Source organism: Oryctolagus cuniculus, chromosome 3 (assembly GCF_051225735.1).
Source record: "Oryctolagus cuniculus isolate XC-2025 breed Fujian yellow rabbit chromosome 3, ASM5122573v1, whole genome shotgun sequence".
Classification (NCBI taxonomy): Eukaryota; Metazoa; Chordata; class Mammalia; order Lagomorpha; family Leporidae; genus Oryctolagus; species Oryctolagus cuniculus.
Genome location: NC_142869.1, coordinates 89,693,003 through 89,712,093, shown reverse-complemented (window position 1 = coordinate 89,712,093; position 19,091 = coordinate 89,693,003). Strand labels below are relative to the sequence as shown.

The following is a 19,091-nucleotide window of genomic DNA, read 5'->3' as shown; positions in this document are numbered from 1 at the left end:
ATTACTCCTGAAAAGGCAAGTAAAAACAATGAGTATATAAACTATACTACATAGTTTATTGATATATTGATAATTTCTCTTGTTTGGTGGGTGGATGGTTTTGAAAAAGTGAAACAAGATACCTTATTGTGTAATAACAAATCCAAAAAACATTTTCAAATCTGCCCGAGGAACTCTACAGCAAATCCTTCTGACTTAGTACAATTTTATCTGTTCCACAGATAACTGACTAATTTTAAAAAGTTAAATGGCCACTTTTTAATCTGGCCTATAGCATCTATAAACCTATTTGCTGAGTATGGCTCTTTCTCTATAAACAAAGGCAAGAGGTAGACGAACAAAGGGCCATCAAGTAAACGACCTGTACTGACTCCTATCTATTGTCTTGCATCTGGTAAATCTGCTATGTCTGAAATAAAAAAAATGTGCTTATTCCCTCTCTTGCATGAGTGACTATATAAAACAGGTCAACTTCTACTTTCAGAGTGGTGGAAAACCATTAAGAAAGCTATAGAAATTGAGTGTCTATGCTAATAAATGTGTGATTAAGAATTTGGTCGGGGCCAGCGCCATGGCTCACTTGCTTAATCCTCCGCCTGCGGCGCCGGCATCCCATGTGGGTGCCGGATTCTGTCCCGGTTTCTCCCCCTCCAGTCCAGCTCTCTGCTGTGGCCCGGGAGTGCAGTGGAGGATGGCCCAAGTCCTTGGGCCCTGTACCCGAATGGGAGACCAGGAGGAAGCACCTGGCTCCTGGCTTCGGATCAGCGCAGCTCGGTGTAGCAGCCATTTGGAGGGTTAACCAACGGAAAGAAGACCTTTCTCTCTGTCTCTCTCTCTCACTGTCTAACTATATCTGTCAAATAAATTAAAAAAAAAAAAAAAAAAAAAAGAATTTGGTCCACATGACCTAGTACCTACTATGCTGATGACACACTAGGGGACCACAGTAAAAGGCCATTGTTTCTGTACTTGAAATCACCTTTAAATATTCAAGACATAACCTCAAAGCCCTAACAAATTGTTATTGAACTATGCCCAACGCTATAATTGAAGAGAAAAATAAGCAGGCAGTATGTATGGTTTCCTCCCTCAAAGAGACTACAACATATTAGGAAGAAAGGCTGAGAACATGAAAATCACCAAGTGATAAAAGGTAAGGTAGAATTAAGTGCAAAATTATATAAAATAGTAGAGAACAGAAGATTTTTAAGAGAAAATGAATTTGGGCTGTGGCTGACTGAAAGGGATTTATGGAGAAGCTGAGACACCAGCTGGTAGCTGAGGAAGGATGCAAGGGCCAAGCGGAAAAGGAAGACAGGTCAGTGGGACAGGGTGAACAGGCAGACAAGAGGAACACGCAGGGCACACAGGGCACTCACAGAAAGAGCAACTTGACCAGGGCGGCAGAAAACTATCTGGGGAAGGTAGAAGGCAGTTAGAGAATCCAGAACACAGTTAAGTCCTGACTATGGACCTCTCTTCAATAAAGCTATCTAAGCACTTCAGAGCCAATTTACATGCTCCCTCAGTATAATTTCTTATCAGGATCAATTCTACAAAATTTCATTTGGAACAATGACAGACGGCAATGAACAATTTAATCATCTGACAGTAGGGTTGTTTTTCTTAGAAAAAAACAACAAATTGACGATGACCTATTCAAGGGAAGAAACAGTATTTTGTACATTTCTGAATGTTGACAAGGGTAAACAGGCAATACAAATTTACTGAAGAATGGCAAGCACTTTCCAGAACAAGAGCTGCATGTGCAGTCAGTAGCCATGAAACAGAAAATGCCAACTGGCCTGTTAAAAACTGAAACCCACCCAAGAACTGGTTAACAGTTGAGGTCCCACTGAAAAAAATTTAACTCAGATCAGAAATGGGCACTCTGAGTTTTAGTTCTCATAGAACTTTTCAACACATTTTTTATCAACAACAAAAAAAGACTATACTGTTATATCTTATTTTTTCTTCTTCATATTACAACTTCTCTCCATATCAACAGATATGATTTTTCATTGTAGAATGTGTATTTTTTTTAAAAGCTACCAATTATTTACTGCGGATTTTTTTAAAAGATTTTTAAAATTTATTTGAGAGGTAGAGTTACAGACAGTGAGAGGGAGAGACAGAGAGAAAGGTCTTCCATCCTCTGGTTTACTCCCCAAATGGCTGCAATGGTGGGATGTCGCTCCCCCTCTTCGTGGAGGAACGACACTAAACCCTGCCTAGGCTTCATATCCGAGTCACGGCACCATTATGTCGCTCCCCGTCTTCGTGGAGGAGCAACACAGGACCCTGCGCTGTTCTTTCGTCTGCTCAGCCCTCCCCGGGTTTGCTGCTGGTCCTTCCCGGGTTGGCTGCTGGTCCTTCCCGGGTTGGCTGCTGGTCCTTCCACCTCCGTGGAAGGGCGGTTCCCCCTGCCACATTCCCCACTTCCGCGGGGGAGTGGCACACCGCCGGCCGGCTCTCTCGGGGGCTGCACAGGTGTTCCCTCAGATGTTTCTCTTAGATGTTCCTGGTGCACGCCGTCTCTCTCCTCCTTTATAGTCCTCTTCCACCAATCCTAACTCGGCTGCCCACACGCCGAGTACGCTGCTCTCCTCCAATCAGGAGCAGGTCCTGCAGCTTGTCAAGTTGGTGAGAGGCAGCTGGGTAGAAGCTGTTGCCTCCTCTCCCAGCGCCATATTGTGGGAGAGCAGATGCATAGAATAAGTCTTAATTCCAGTAACTCAGTCCAATCCGGGTTGCTCCCCACAGTGGGAGCTGAACCAATCTGAACCCAAGAGCTAGGAGCTTCTTCCAGGTCTCCCACATGGGTGCAGGGGCCCATGGACTTGGGCCATCTTTCACTGCTTTCCCAGGCCATAGCAGAGAGCTGGACTGGAAGTGGAACAGCCAAGACTAGAACCAGTGCCCATACGGGATGCTGGCGCCACAGGCAGAGGATTTACCTACTGCACCACAGTGCCGGTTTCTATGTTTAATTTTTAAAACAATCTCATGGGGGCCAGCACTGTGGCATAGCAGGTAAGGACGCTGCCTGCAGTGCCAGCATCCCCCTCTGCTGCTCCTCTTCTGATCCAGCTTTCTGCTGTGGCCTGGTAAAGCACTAGAAGATGGCCCAAGTCCTTGGGTCCCTGCACCCGCGTGGGAGACCTGGACGACGCTCCTGGCTTCGAATTGGGGCAGCTCCGGCCGCTGCGGCCAACTGGGGAGTGAACCAGTGGATGGAAGACCTCTCTCCCTTTCCTCTTCTCTGCCTCTCCTCCTCTCTTTGTGTAACTCTTTTAAGTAAATAAATAAATCTTTTAAAAAAACTCATACATTTTAGCTATCACCAATTGTATTATCAAAAATAACACTGTGATGAATATTCTTAGAGTTAACTTTGCATATATCTTTATATAATTAGAATGGGCTTGAAATCGCTAAGTTATAGGATATGGAGGGGCTGGCACTGTGGCATAGTGGGTAAAGCTGCTGCCTGCAGTGCCGGCATCCCATTTAGGCGCTGGTTCAAGACCTGGCTGCTCTACTTCTGATCCAGCTCTCTGCTATGGCCTGGAAGCAGTAGAAGATGGCCCAAGTCCTTGGTACCCTGAATCCGTGTGGGAGACCCAGAAGAAGCTCCTGGCTTCGGATCAGCACAGCTCCAGCCGTTGTGGCCAACTGGGGAGTGAACCATCGGATGGAAGACCTCTATCTCTCTGCCTCTCATCTCTCTGTGTAACTCTTTTAAATACAGAAATCTTTAAAAAGAAAAAAAAGAATATGGAATATTTTTTGGCTCCAGAAAATTTTATAATTATCCTCCCAGCTATACCTATGGAAATGCTGACCATTTTTTAAAAATCTTTTGATTATTCATCAACTATTATCCCTGCATTGAAACAAAGTAGCAGATTTCTAAGTAGATATTTAATGCTTTCTCCAAAACAGGGGTAGGGAACCATTTTTCTGCTAAGGGCCATTTGGATATTTATAACATCATTCACAGGCCATACAAAATTATCAACTTGGAACTTAGCCTGATACAGATTTACTGGATTTTGAGTCCTGCTGTGGTTGCCTTGGAAGGGCCACATCAAATGATTTCACAGGCCTATACAGCCAGTGGGCCAGACATTCCCTATCCCTGTTAGAAAAATTGATGAAACTACCACCATCACTTCATTAATTGCCACAGAGATTTTTCATTTCCATACAAAACACAAGTAATTTATAAAAATTGTCTTGTGCAATAAAAATTACAAAATTTCAGTGGCTAGAGAGTCTTGTTGCTACAGCACGTTTCTGGCACAGCAAGAAAAAAGGTAGAGTACTTCCTGTTCTCTTGACCACCTTGGTCCTCTCTAATCCCTTTCTTGTGCTGCTTACGTAGTGGTTCACTAAATAAAGATAGAAAGGGGTGATAATAGAATATTAAGGCCTTATCTCTTGTATTCCATTCACTAGGGCTTTTCCCTCTCACTCCAGATAGCTCGGAGGAATATGAGAAAGGGCAGAACTAAGTTAAAAGCTCAGAACTCTGATAGTCTTCTATCTTTCAGTGCTGCTGTTAGCGCTAAAGAATAGTAAAACTAAGTAGGATGAAATTAAAAGCAACTGAAACACAGAAATACAAGGAAATACAAGAAGAGAAATTGTGTTGCACAAGATTTAGCTTCACAAATTAGGGGAATTTCAAGGAAATTTTTATAAATGCTACTTCTCAAGGCATAATAAGTCAATGCTTATCTAAGATTCCAGTATTCATTTTGTTCTCTATTCATTTTATTCCTCATTAGTCATTATCCCCTCATTTCCAACTTAAGTAAGAAAAAGACTGGCACATAAGAGCAAGAGTTCATATTTTTAAGTACACTATTGTGTCACACAGGCAAAATTAAAGCAGAGTTGTGCTATGAGTTCCCAAGAGTCTGTGAAACTGAAAAACAATTTCAACACAGTGTACAGTTCCAGAAAAAAATCCATTAGTTTGAAGTTTCTCCAAAACAAGTAAAGCTATGAAATCCAGACTTTTTATTCTTTACATTAAAAAAACTCACCTATCAATTTCTTCAAGTTTTTCATCTATCATTGGACCCATCTGCTGGCAGGTATCTGTGAATACAAAAAGACTTACAAACCTGGGAACTTAATCCAGTTTAAACCAATCTCAACAATTTTTAAAAGAGCACTAATATGCAGCACCATGTACAATACACAAATAATTAAGTTCATCCTACAGAAAGAATTATACAGCACCATTGCTAACCAAATATTACTATTATAGGACCAAAGGCAAGATCAAAATTAAAATACAAATCTCTTTATTTTCTTGGAATTATATTAAGTTTACAGACTTAAACATTCAGAGTTATCCCCAAGTCTTTTTTTTTTTTTTTGACAGGCAGATTTAGACAGTGAGAGAGAGAGAGAAAGGTAAAGGTCTTCCTTTCCGTTGGTTCATCCCCCAAATGGCCACTATGGCTGGCACGCTGTGGCGATCTGAAGCCAGGAGCCAGGTGCTTCCTCTTGGTCTCCCATGTGGGTGCAGGGCCCAAGCACTTGGGCCATCCTCCACTGCCTTCCCGGGCCATAGCAGAGAGCTGGACTGGAAGAGGAGCAACCGGGACAGATTCTGGCGCCCCAACCGGGACTAGAACCCGGGGTGTTGGCGCCGCAGGCGGAGGATTAGCCAAGTGAGCCACGGCGCCAGCCAAGAGTTATCTCCAAGTCTTAAAAGTATCCGTGAAACTATTATTAGCTAAATAAAGTTGACACATGTGACCAAGTACAGATTAGATAAAAACATTTTTCATTTAAGATATTTAAAAATTACATATTTTATGTATTTCCATATATAAACAGAGATATAATAAGAAGCATAAAATGCTACATCTGGAACCAGAATCTTTTATAAAGATCTAAGATTTATCCATTTACCACATTTTTATCACAAGGAAATTTTTTAAAAAGCACAAAAACATTTAATTGCTCCAAATTTCCAAGACACATCAGCATGTATCAAACAGCTACATAACAAAGTTAACCTTGGTCACATATAATTTGGGCTTTTTTTTTTTTTTTTTTAAGATTTATTTATTTCAAAGGCAGAGTTAGAGAGAGAATCTTCCATCCGTTGGTTCACTCCCCAATGGCTGTAACAGCTAGAGATGGGCATATCCAAAGCCAGGAACTAGGAACTTATTCCAGGTCTCCCATGTGGATGCAGGGGCCCAAGGACTTAGGCCATCTTCCACTGCTTTTTGAGATGCATTAGCAGGGAACTGGATTGGAAGTGGAGCAGCCAGGACTCCAACTGGCTTCGCCATAGCCCCTGCCACATAATTTCGATCTTTAAAATTTCAATCCAATTAACTTTGCATGCTGTTATTTCCAATACTGCCCTTTTTGGACCTCAAATCTCTTCATCCAGTTTCCCTAGTGGGCTTACAGAAATACAAATAATTCATTTTTTTTTCTTTTCTTTTCTTTTTTTTTTTTTTGGACAGGCAGAGTGGACAGCGAGAGAGAGAGACAGAGAGAAAGGTCTTCCTTTGCCGTTGGTTCACCCCCCAATGGCCGCCGCGGCCGGCGCACCACGCTGATCCGATGGCGGAGTTAGAGAGACAGAGAAGGAGGGACAGCGGGAATCTTCCATCTGCTGGTTCACTCCCCAAAATGGCCACAACAGCTGAAGCTGGGCTGGTCTGAAGCCAGGAACCCCAAGCTTCTTCCAGGTCTTCCACATGGGTGCAGGGGATAAGTACTTGGGCCATCTTCCCCTGCTTTCCAGGGTGCATTATTAGGGAGCTAGATCAGAAGTGGAGCAGCTGGTCTCAACTGGAGTGCCAGCCCCCTAAGATTTATTTTTCATTTACTTGAAAGGCAGTGTTGGGTCCAGTGCTGTGGTGTAGTGGGTAAAACCACAGCCTGAAGTGGCAGCATCCCATATGGGCGCTGGTTCCAGTCCCAGCTGCTCTACTTCCAATCCAGCTCTGTGCTATGGCCTGTGAAAGCCACAGAAGATGGCCCAAGGCCTTGGACTCCTGTACCCGCATGGGAGACCTGGAAGAAGCTCTTGGCTCCTGGCTTCGGATCTGCACAGTTCCAGCCATTGCTGCCAACTGAGGCGTGAACCAGCGGATGAAGCCCGCCCTCTCTCTCTCTCTGCCTTTCCTTCTCTCTCTGTTAACTCTTTCAAATAAATAAACACATCTTAAAAAAAATTAGAAGGAAGAAAGGCAGTGTTACAGAGAGAGGAGGAGAGACAGAAAGAGAGAGAGAGAGAGATCTTCCATCCACTGGCTCACTCTCCAAATGGCCACACACCCAGGGAGGGAGGGGCCGAAGCTAGGAACCCAGAGCATCTTCTGGGTCTCCCATGTGGGTGCAGGGGTCCAATCACTTGGGCCATTTTAAGCTGCTTTCTTAGGAGCATCAACAGGGAGCTGAATGGGAAATAGAACAGCCAGGTCTCGAACCAGCACTCATAGGGGATGCAGGCATCACACAAAGCAATTGCTTAACCTGCTACGCTGCAACTCTGGCCCCAAGACTTCCTTGTTGAAAATGACATGCAATTATGACATCTTCCAAATGATGGTTTTGCTATTCCACTGTACTGTTCTATTCTTCACCAAGGATTTTTAACCTCTAGAAGTAAGCACCAGGCCAAAAAATAAAAATAAGAAGAAATCAAGTAATCTCTAATATTCACTATGTACCTTCTAAGTCCAAGAGGTCTTGGGAGTCAGGTCTTGAGTCTGTCGGATCTATACTCTGGAGTACCCGCAGTGCTCTATCCATCTTATCCTAAAAATGTAACAGAAGACACTTTAACGTCAAAAGAGTTTTAACTTTGGTGAATATAAAATTATTCTTTCCAAGCATTATCAAGGATAATATATTTTAACTCTTGATAATTTAACTATTAAAAAAAAGAAGGACTCTACCTCATCTATATAAACAGGCTCAGGCTCTGATTTCTTAATTTCCTCCACATCATCATCAATTACATTCAATTTGTCCACAGCTGCTATGGAAGCAAAGTAAACTTTAAGTTCCTCAGCATTTACTTTTATAATTCGGTCATTAAATTTTAAGTGGTCTATGATTATCCATTAGAAAAAAATAAAAACACTTTAATTAGTCATATATCATCAACAGTATTATGTTATTACATATGTTCATTCATTCATGTCAAAAGTATTTATGTAGCAATTTAGTAGTATTTAGTACAATCTTCTAGGTATCAATCTAGGCATTTATACATACACTAGTGAAAACAACAGACAAGAAGCCCTGCCTTCATGAAGCTTACATTCTAGCAGGACAACCTGACAATATTGGGAGCTGTCACTACCTGAAGTTGAGTGTTACCAATTGAGTGTGAATAAATATACAAGAGGGTAGATTGGCATTTACTATTTTCAGAGCTGGATCCATGAGTTTCTGACTGTAGAGACAGGCACTTGGCACTGCAGTTCAGGTGCCACCTGCAACACCAGCATCCCATTTTGGAGATGCCTGGGTTCAAGTACCATGTCCATTTCCTATTCCAGCTTCCTGTTAACACACATTCTGGGAGGCTGCAGGTGATGGATCAAGTAACTGGATCCCTGTCACCCATGTGGGAAACCTGGACTGAATTCCAGGCTATTGTGAACATTCAGAGGGTGAACCAGTGAATGAAATATTTTTGCTTGTTTGTTTCCTTCATTCTCTTTCAAAGAAATAAAAGTAAATAAAAATGAAAATAAACAGAATTCCCTATATGAGCAAAAATAATAGGTCTGATTTTAACCTAACCTTGATAGTAGTTAAGGCAATACAAAATCAGAAAGTTTTCCATAAAGAAAAAGTTGAATAATAATTTACAAATATACATACCAAGAAAACTAAATGTACCCTGGAGTAGTTCTAGAATGTACTATATTTCAATAAAGTAAACTAAGATAAAAGTCAAATTATAATAAAAATCTATGTAAAATGAAGAATTTTTAAGTACCAACAGTTAGTCACTTTATTTCAAATATATGTTTAACTTTCAATTATATCATAAAGAATAGGGTTCAGCATAACACAAGAATACAATGAAAGCACAGAATCATGCCAGCATCCCATATGGGTGCCAGTTTAAGTCCTGGATGTTCTACTTCCAATTGAGCTCCCTACTAAGGTGCCTGGGAGAGCAGAAGATGGCCCGAGTGCTTAGGGTCCTGTCATTCACATGGGAGACTCAGATGGAATTGCTGGTTTTAGCCTGGCCCAACCTTGGATACCGTGGCCATTCAGGGAGAGAATCAGTAGATGGGAGATCTCTAACTCTGCTTTCCAAATCAATCAATCAATCAATCAATCTTTAAAAAGAGGGGGAAGTGGTCTTCAATATTCCTAAATACTAAGAATCAGACTAAAAAAAATTAAAAGTAAAAACAGTGGCAAAAGAGCTCAACATTGAAATGAGTATTCCCCTCACACAATATAATTTTTCTCTAAGCATGGAAAGACAGTATTACATATGATGTATTGAGCTTTCATTTTAAGGTCTTTCTCTAGAACTGATATGGATTAGCACTGACGGATATCTCAGTGAGTACTTCTAAGTACATTCTAATGTCAGCTTGTCTGACTTAAGAATTCTGGCTGTCACTTATTAGATACCTAATTCTTCAGCCTCAGTTTCCTTGTTTATAAAACAAGGTAACAAAAATACCTATCTCATAGAATTGTGAGAATTAAATGAAACACTGCAAAGGACTTAGCATAATGCCATTAGTGAATGCCATTAACTTTGGATAAGCATTAACACTGGTTTTACTGCAAAATAGTCCTTTTCACTCAGATCCTCAGTTCCCTGCCTGCTTTCTCAGCAGGGGTGACAGTAGCTGAAGGGAACTATCTGAGGCTGCAGAACTGAGTTCAGAAGAACTGAACCAGAAACCAGTCTCGATTATATTACTTTATTATGTCTAAAGTTCTCTAGGATCAAGATCAAGGTGAAGAAACTAAAAATCAGAGTTACTCCTAATCCCCATAATCACACTTGGCACTTCCTGGTATAACTGTAGTTCAGTGATGGATAAAAACATTCTTCATACAGGACACACAAACTGGCTCCTATATTTGTTGATTTACACATTGACATGGTCACGGATAGTTTCACACCCAATAATTAACTATGTATATTAACTACCAAAGAACTTTTTCTTAGGTTTTCCTAAAATAATTTATTCATTTATTTTCAGAGAGAGAGAGGTAGAAGGATCTTCCATCGTTGGGTAATTCCCCAGATAGCTACAATCGACAACACCGGATCAGGCTGAAGCCAGGAGCTTCATCTATAGGTCTCCCACATGAGTGGCAGGGGCCCAAGTACTTGGGCCATCTTCTATTGCTTTTCTCAGGCCATTAACAGTGAGCTGGATTGAAGTGGAGCAGCCAGGACAGGAACCAGCATCCATAAGGGATGTCAGCATTGCAGGCAGAGGCTTTACTGGCTAGGCCACAACTTTGGCCCCAGTTTTATTTTATTTATTTGAAAGGTAGAGAGACACAGAGAAAGGAAGAAACAGAGAGAATGAGATCTTCCACCCACTGGTTCACTCCCTAAATGGCAGCAACAGCTAGAGCTGGGCCAAATCAAAGCCAGGAGCCAGGAACTCCATCTGGGTCTCCCACATGGGTAGCAGGGGCTGAAGTAATTGGGACATCCGTTGTTGCCTTTCCAGGCACATTAGTAGAACAGGTGGGACCCCAATGGGCACTCAGTTACGGGATGCCAGCATTTCAGGAAGCAGTTTAATCTGCTGACTCAACTCTCAAAGGATTTAAAATATAAGAAAATGGTTCTGGGACTGACATGAGATCAATTAATCCCATTAAGTTCTTTAACATAAAAGTTAAATGTCAATCGACTTAATATTCAGAACAACCATAAAATTCAAGTGAAAAAAAACTAACAGATTTAACCTTCTTTAAGATTTCACTTACCTGCCTCAGATTCTATGTTTAAATTAGATGTGACAAAATTAGATGGAAAGAGTCCTATTCCTCTGTGATTTTCTCCTCTCCACCAATTGGCATCACTGAAATTATAGTGCAAATAACATCATTTGTTGCTCTGTATTTTAGCATATTAGTGTTGAGAGGAATTAAAATAAAAACTTTAGCCTAATGTACAGCTATAGTTCAAGGTTTTTCTTCCTAAATTTAATAAAAGATATTTTAAAGTACAAATAAAACAAACATCCATAGGCTTATATCTAAATTTAGCACAAATAAAAATTGGTATTATTTGATTTTGGTCTTTAAAGAGAGGTAAAACATAGTTAACACTAAAATTGTCTTTATCGTTATCTCAAGTCTCAATCCCACACCCATCTTCCCACACACCTACCAGAAATCTGGTATGCAGCCTTTTTGAGAGTCTATTTTTTTCTCCTTTTGTATGTATCTGTATAGCCATCACTATATACTAACATATATAGATGTTAATACTTATAGATCTTTTAAATTTTATTTATACTTGCAGATCTTATTTGTCCCTTTTAAGTACTACCATATGAATATGCCACACTTCATTTATTTCTGTATACAAGGTCATTTAGGTTGCTGCCTAAACGCCTCTTTCATTAAGAAGACTGGGGTAACTATCACCCTAAGATTTGAGGGCATAACACAACAATTTGTCTCTCTCTGCTACTCAAATAAACATTAAAAGAAACATCCAGGATGAGTGGTTCATCAAGTAGCTAGGGTGCACCTGGGATTCTCATATCTCATATTGGAGCACCTATGTTTGAATCCAGGCTCTATCTCAGATTACAGCTTCCTGCTATGAGTGCTTTGGAAGGCAGAAGGTGACAGCTCAAGTTGTTGCCACCCATGTGTGAGACATGGATTGAGTTTCGTGTTCCCAGCTTCAGAATGGCCCAGCCTTGGCTTTTGTAGGCAACTGGGTAGTAAATCAGCAAACAGAAGGCAGCTCAGTGGGGTTTTTGTTAACCTTCCTAAAAAAAATGTATTTTTATTTATTTGAAAGGCACAAAGAAAGAGGGACAGATATAAGAGCCATCTCTTATCCCTGATTGATTCCCCAAATGCCCACCACTGGCTGACTCAGGCCAAAGCCAGGAGCCTGAGAACGCAATTCAGGTATCCCACTAGAGTGGCAGGGACCCAACTACTTGAGCCATCACCTGCAACTTCCCAGATGTGCATCTGCAGGAAATTGGATTAGAGTAGATCTGAGACTCAAACCCAAACGCTCTGATGAGAGATGTGTGTGTCCTAAATAGTGTCTTAACTGCTACACGAAATGAACACCTCAGTTCAGTGTTTCTTACATTCAGATTCAAGAATGATGTATTTTCAAGGAATTTTATGTCCTGTTTATGAAAATTTTCTTTTGTACTTTAACTCCACAGCAATATAAAAATAACCAGGGGGGCTGGTGCTGTGGTGTAGTGGGTAAAGCCACCAACTGCAGTGCCAACATTCCACATGGGCACTGTTTCAATTCCTTGCTCCACTTCCAATCCAGCTCTCTGCTATGGCCTTGGAAAACAGTAGAGGATGGCCCAAGTTCTTGGGCCCCTACACTGGCATGGGAAACCCAGATGAAGCTCCTGGCTCTGGATTGGAGCAGCTCCAGGCATTGTCACCTTTTGGGGGGTAAACGAGCAAATGGAAGACTCTTCTCTTTCTCTCTCTCTCTGCCTCTCTGTAACTCTGCATTTCAAATAAATAAATAAATCTTTAAAAAAATAATCAGGCACAGGCATTTGGCCTAGTGATGAAGATGCCAGTTAAGGTGTCCATATCCCATATTAGAGTGCCTGGGGTTCACATACAGCTGCATCTGGTTTGAATTTCCCATTCATGTAGACCTTAAGAAGCAGTGGTGATGGCTCAAGTGACCAGGTTGTTGTCACCCATGTAGGAAACCTAAATTGAATTTCCAGTTCCCAGATTTGGTGCTTGGCCTGGCAGGAGACTGTTGAGGCCATCTGACGAGCAAATGGGCAAATGGTAGTTCTCTGTCTCTCAAATTACAAAACGAAGAAACAATAATGAATAATCACTTTCTAGACTAACTATATCACTTCATTTTTATTTTTCTCCAAAGAAACCTTTTATTTAATGAATACAAATTTCATAGGTATAACTTTAGGAATATACTTAATCTTCCCACCATACCCACCCTCCCACCCACACTCCCGCCCCTCTTCTTCCTCCCTCTCTCCTTCCCAGTCCCATTCACCATTAAGATTCATTCTCAATTAACTTTGTACACAGAAGACCAACTCTATACTAAGTAAAGATTTCAATAATTTGCACGTGCACACACACAGACACACACACAACTGTTTGAGAACAAGTTTCAAAGTTAACTCTCATAATACAACTCACTGAGGACAGATACAGCTCATTGAGGACTCATTGAGGACATTCATTTCCTGCATGGGAAGTTATTGCATCGTGACTTCTGTTGTTACTTTAACCATTAATACTCTTATGTATGATGTCAGTGACCACCTGAGGCTCTTGACATGAGCTGCCTAGGCCAAGGAAGCCTTTTCGATCCATAATATCTGTCAGTATTTAGACAAGGCCATAAGCAAAGTAGAAGTATCTCCTCCCTTCAGAGAAAAGTACATCCTTCTTTGATGGCCTCTTCTTTCCACTGGGGTCTCATTCACAGAGATCCCTCATTTAGAACATGTTTTGCTGCAACATCTTGGCTTTCCATGCTTGATATGCTCTCCTGGGCTTTTCAGCAAGACCAGGATGCCTTAAGGGCTGATTCTGAGGTCAGAGTGCTACTTAAAGCAATTGTCATCCTGTGAGTCTGCTGTGTGGCCTAGTTCCCATGTTGAAATATTCTCTCCTTTTTAATTCTATTATTATTACCAGATACTTGATCCTATTTATATGACCATTTTAACACTGAATCCTATCTATATATTCACTTTAACACTTAATATGATCACTTTAACAGTTAAGATGGCATTTTTATCACCCAGCTTAATGGAATTTGGGGATCCATGGCAAGTTTTTAAACTGTACCCTGAGAAGTCTGTGGGAATGTATGCAGAACTATACAGCATTACAGTTAGAAACTTCATCCTCCCACTCTTATTTTTTAATGAGATTTGTCCTCAATTGACTTTATACACATATGATTAACTCTATGTTAAGAGTTCAACAAAGAGTATGAAGAGGAAAAAAAAAACCCCACATAACTGTTCCTCGAAAGTCACAACAAGGCCCGCTCAAGTCATCCCTTCCCAAAGTGTCAATTTCATTTCTACAGATTACATTTTAGGTACCCTGTTAGTTCTCACAGAGCAGGGAGAACATATGGTATTTGTCCCTTTGGTACTGGCTTATTTCACTAAGTATGACGATTTCCAGATTCATCCAATTTGTTGCAAATGACTAGATTTCATTTTTTTTAAACTGCTATATGTAGTATTCCATAGTGTAAATATCTCATAATTTCTTTATCCGGTCTTTGGTTGATGGGCACTTAGGTTGATTCCATGTCTTAGCTATTGTGAGTTGAGCTATAGTAAACATGCGGGTACAGATAACTCTTTTATTTATTGATTTCATTTCCCATTGTAAATTCCCAGGTGTGGGATGGCTGGGTCATATGGTAGGGCTATATTCAGGTTTCTGAGCAATCTCCAAACTGTCTACCATAGTAGTTTTACCAGTTTGCATTCTCACCAACAGTGGATTAGTGTGCCTTTTGTGCAACATCCTCCCCAGCATTTGCTGTTAGTTGATTTCTGTAGGTAAGCCATTCTAACTGGGGTGAGGTGAAACTTCATAGTGGTTTTGATTTGCATTTCCCTTACAGCTAATGATCCTGAACATTTTTCATGTGTCTGTTGGTCATTTGGATTTCCTCTTTTGAAAAATGCCTGTTTAAGATCTTGGACCATCTCTTAATTGGGTTGTTTGTTTTGTTGCTGTAGAGTTTCTTGATCTCTTTGTATAGTCTGGTTATTAATCTTTTATCAATTGCATAGCTTGCAAATAATTTCTCCCATTCTGTCAATTGCCTCTTCAATTGCCTGAGTGTTTCTTTTGCAGTACAGAAAGTTCTCAATGTGATATAATCCCATTTGTTAATTTTTCCTTTACTGCCTGCGTATCTGGGGTATTTTCCAATAACTCTTTGCCTGCGCCAATGTCTTGCAGGGTTTCCCCAATGTTCTCTAATAATTTGACAGTGTTGGGTTGTAGATTTAGATCTTTAATTAATATAGAATAGATTGTAGTGTAAAGTGTAAGGAAGGAGTCCAGCTTCATATTTCTGCATGTGGAAATCCAGTTTTCCCAGCACCATTTAAAGAGACTCATTGCTCCAGGGATTAGTTTTAACTCCTTGGTCAAATATAAGTTGTTTGTAGATGCTTAGATTGATTTCTAGCATTTCTATTCTGTTCCACTGGTCTATCCATCTGGCTTTATAATGGTACCAGGCTGTTTTGATTACAACTGTGTTGTAGTATGTCTTGATTTGGTATTGCGATACCTCCAGCTTTGTCTTTGCTTTAGTTTTTCAAGGTCTTCTGTGTTTCCATATGAATTTCAGAATCATTTTTTCTAGATCTTAGAAGAATGTCTTTGGCATTTTGATTAGTATTGCATTGAATTTGTAGATTGCTTTTGGAAGAATGGACATTTTGATTTTGATACTGATTCTTCCAATGCATGAACATGGAAGATTTTTCCACTTTTTTTGTATCTTGTTCTATTTCATTCTTTAATGTTTGTAATTTTCATCATAGAGATCTTTGACATCCTTGATTAAATTTATTCCAAGGTATTTGCCTTTTTTGGGTAGCTATTGTGAATGGGACTGATCTTAGAAGTTCATCTCTTTCTTGGCATTATCTGTGTATATAAAGGCTGTAGTTTTTGTGTATTGACTTTATACCTTGCTATTTTACCAAACTCTCCTATGAGCTCCAACAGTCTCTTGGTGGAGTGTTTTGGGTCCCCCATATATAGAATCATGCCATCTGCAAACAGGAATAGTTTGACTTCCTCCTTCCTAATTTGTATCCCTTTGATTTCTTTTTCTTGCCTAATGGCTCTGGCTGAATCTTCCAGGATGATATCAAATACCCACGGTGAGAGTGGCATCCTTGTCTTGTTCCAGATCTCAGTGGGAATGCTTCCAACTTTTCCCCATTCAACAGGATGCTGGCCATGGGTTTATCATAAATTGCCTTGACTGTGTTGAGAAGTGTTCCTTCTATACCCAATTTGCTTAGAGTTTTCATTATGAAAGGGTGTTATATTTTATCAAATGCTTTCTCTGCATCTATTGAGATAATCATTTGGCTTCTGTTCTTCAGTTTCTTAATGTGATATATCACATTTATCCCTGCATACCAAGGATAAATCCCACCTGGACGGGGTGAATGATCTTCCTGATATGTTGTTGAATTCAATTGGTTAGAATTTTGTTGAGGATTTTTGCATTTATGTTCATCAAGGAAATTGGTCTGTAGTTCTCTTTCTCTGTTGCATCTTTTTTAGGCTTAGGAATTAACATGATGCTGGCTTTATAGAAAGAATTTGGGAGGATTCACTCCTTTTCTTTTTTTTTTTCTTTTAAAGATTTGTTTATTTATTTTTAAGTCAGTCACACAGAGAGAGAGGAAAAGGCAGAGAGAGAGAGAGAGGTCTTCCATTCACTGGTTCACTCCCCAACTGGCCAGAACATTCAGAGCTGCACTGATCCAAAGCCAGGAACCAGGAGCTTCTTCCGAGTCTCCCATGCAGGTGCAGGGGCCTAAGGACTTGGGTCACCTTCCACTGCTTTCCCAGGCCATAGCAAAGAGCTTGATTGGAAGTGGAGCAGCCGGAACTCAAACTGGCACCCATATGGAATGCCAGCACTGCAGGCAGCATCTTTATCCACTACGCCACAGCGCCGGTCCCTCACTGCTTTTCAATTGTTTTGAGTAACTTGAGAAATTGTAATTAGCAATACTTTAAATGTCTCGTAAAATTCAGCAGTGAAGCCATCCAGTCCTGGGCTTTTCTTTGTTGGAGATGTTCTTTATTACTAATTCAATTTCTGTTGTGTTTTTGGGTCAATTTATGTTTTCTATGTCTTTTATGGCTCAATTTAGGTAGGTTGTATGTGTCCATGAATCTATCCACTTCTAGGTTTTTCCAGTTTGTTGGCATACAGCTTTTTGTAGTAATTTCTGATGATTCTTTTTATTTCTGTGGTATCTGTCGTTACATTTCCATTTTCACCTCTCATTTTATTGATTTTGGGTCTCCTTTCAACTTTTTGTTGTTGTTGTTATTTGGGCTAATGGTACGTCAATTTTGTTTATTTTTTTCAAACAACCAGCTCTTCCTTTTGCTGATCTTTTGTATTTTTTTGTTTCAATTTTGTTGATTTCTTCTCTAATTTTAATTATTTCCTTTCTCCTTCTAGTGTTGGGTTTGCTTTCTGTTGTTTTTCTACATCCTTGAGATGCATTGATAGCTCATTTATTTGGAACTTTTCCAATTGCTTGATGTAGGGACCAACTGGTATAAGCTTTCCCCTTAACACTGCCTTTGACATATCCCATGGGTTTTGATATGTTGTGCTATTTTTTGTTTCCAGAAATTTTTAATTTCTCTTTTGATTTATTCTATAACCTAATGTTCATTCAGTAGCATGTTGTTCAGTCTCCATGTATTTGCATATCTTCTAGAGATTCCTGAGTTGCTGATTTCCAGCTTCATTTCATTGTGGTCTGAGAAGATGCATGGTATGATTTTGATTTTTTTGAATCTGCTGAGAATTGCTTTATGGCCTAGTATGTGGTCAATCCTAGAGAAAGTTCCATGCACTGCTGAGAAGAATGTGTATTCTGCAACTGTAGGATGAGAAGTTCTGTAGATATCTGTTAGAGATCGATTTGGACTATAGTGTTGATTAATTCTGCTACTTCCTTGCTGATTTTTCGTCTGGTTGACCTCTCCACTGCTGAAAGTGGGGTATTGAAGTCTCCCATTACTATTGTATTTGGGTCTATGTCTTCCATTAGATCCCGTACCATTAATTTTAAATAGCCAGGTGCTCTGTAATTAGGTACATATACTTTTTTTTTAAATTTTTATTTATTTATTTGAATGTCAGAGTTACACAGAGAAAGAAGTTGAGGCAGAGGGAGAGAAAGAGAGGTCTTCCATCTGCTGGTTCTCTGCCCAATTGGCAGCAATGGCTGGAGCTGCACCAATCCGAAGCCAGGAGCCAGAAGCCTCTGGGTCTCTCACGCAGGTGCAGTGGTCCAAGGACTTGGGATATCTTCCACTGCTTTCCCAAGCAATAGCAGAGAGCTGGATTGGAAGAAGAGCAGCCCAGACTAGAACTGGCGCCCATATGGGATGCTGGCGCCGCAGGTGGCAGCTTTACCCACTATGCCACAGCACCAGCCACAGGTCCACATACTTTTATAACAGTGACATCTCCTGTTCAGTTGATGCCTTAATCATTACATAGTACCCTTCTTTGTCTCTTTTGCCAATTTTTGTGTTAAAGTCTATTTTGTCTGATATTAGGATGGCTACACCAGCTCTTGTTTGGTTTCTGTTAGCATGGAATATCTTTTTCCATCCTTTCATTTTTAGCCTGTGTATATCTTTGTTGGTGAGATGTATTTCTTTTAGGCAGCAAATAGATAAGTTTTGTTTTTTAGTCCACTCATCCAGTCTGTGTCTCTTAAGTGGAGAGTTGAGGACATTTACATTCAAGGAGTCTGTTAAGAAGTTATGACTTCGCTCTGCCATTTTCCCTTAAATATTCCTTTTTTTTTTTTTTTTTTTTTACTTTGGGTTTCCTCTGTACTTCTACTGGGAGATTTCCTTCCTTTACTTTCTTTTGTATTGATGACCATTTTTCTGTGTTTCTGTGTGCAGCACATCCTTAAGAATCTTCTGCAGTGCTAGAAGGGTGGTGAAAATTCTTTCAATGTCTATTTGTTATGGAAGGTCTTTATTTCACCTTTATTCATAAATGAGAGCTTTGCAGGGTACAGTATTCTGAGTTGACAGGTTTTTTTCTC

At 40.2% G+C, this 19,091-nt stretch overlaps 1 protein-coding gene across 2 annotated transcripts in view; it reads right to left on the bottom strand.

Annotated features, from left to right (window-relative positions):
* The window catches only part of STAM2 (signal transducing adaptor molecule 2), a 62,863-nt gene that overhangs the window by 9,657 nt on the left and 34,115 nt on the right, over nt 1-19,091 (bottom strand). The window contains exons 8-11 of one of the 2 annotated variants that reach the window (XM_051848617.3): nt 10,987-11,081; nt 7,947-8,029; nt 7,719-7,806; nt 5,055-5,109 (exon numbers count right to left, since the gene is read on the bottom strand). In XM_051848617.3, coding sequence (XP_051704577.3) covers nt 5,055-5,109; nt 7,719-7,806; nt 7,947-8,029; nt 10,987-11,081 — 321 coding nt within the window. The remainder of the gene's footprint in view (nt 1-5,054; nt 5,110-7,718; nt 7,807-7,946; nt 8,030-10,986; nt 11,082-19,091) is intronic. The other variant, XM_051848618.3, reaches the window with a different exon arrangement.